Source organism: Mycetomoellerius zeteki, unplaced genomic scaffold (assembly GCF_001594055.1).
Source record: "Mycetomoellerius zeteki isolate Tzet28-1 unplaced genomic scaffold, Tzet1.0 C4254416, whole genome shotgun sequence".
Classification (NCBI taxonomy): Eukaryota; Metazoa; Arthropoda; class Insecta; order Hymenoptera; family Formicidae; genus Mycetomoellerius; species Mycetomoellerius zeteki.
This window is the reverse complement of record NW_017254942.1, coordinates 1-422: the sequence shown is the minus strand read 5'-3', so window position 1 is coordinate 422 and position 422 is coordinate 1. Positions and strand designations below refer to the sequence as shown.

The 422-nt window shown below is 55.2% G+C and overlaps 1 protein-coding gene across 1 annotated transcript; it reads right to left on the bottom strand.

Moving 5' to 3' along the window:
• Positions 1-5: 5 nt before the first annotated feature.
• LOC108723252 (actin) lies at positions 6-416 on the bottom strand (the record flags this gene model as incomplete). Its single annotated transcript, XM_018449239.1, has 1 exon — positions 6-416. A coding segment is annotated over exon 1 (411 nt), but the record flags the coding sequence as incomplete, so codon positions are not given.
• Between the last annotated feature and the right edge of the window lie 6 nt (positions 417-422).

Here is a 422-nt window from a genome sequence, read left to right as displayed (position 1 = left end):
TCTAGGACGATACCGGTGGTACGACCGGAAGCGTACAGGGAAAGGACGGCCTGGATGGCGACGTACATGGCCGGGCTGTTGAAAGTTTCGAACATGATCTGCGTCATCTTTTCGCGATTAGCTTTCGGGTTGAGGGGCGCTTCGGTGAGGAGGACAGGATGTTCCTCTGGAGCGACACGCAATTCGTTGTAGAAAGTGTGATGCCAGATCTTCTCCATGTCATCCCAGTTGGTGATGATACCGTGCTCGATCGGATATTTCAATGTCAGAATACCTCTTTTGCTCTGGGCTTCGTCACCCACGTAGCTGTCTTTCTGACCCATACCGACCATCACTCCCTGATGGCGAGGTCGACCAACGATTGAGGGAAAGACGGCGCGGGGAGCGTCGTCTCCGGCGAAGCCGGCCTTGCACATACCGGA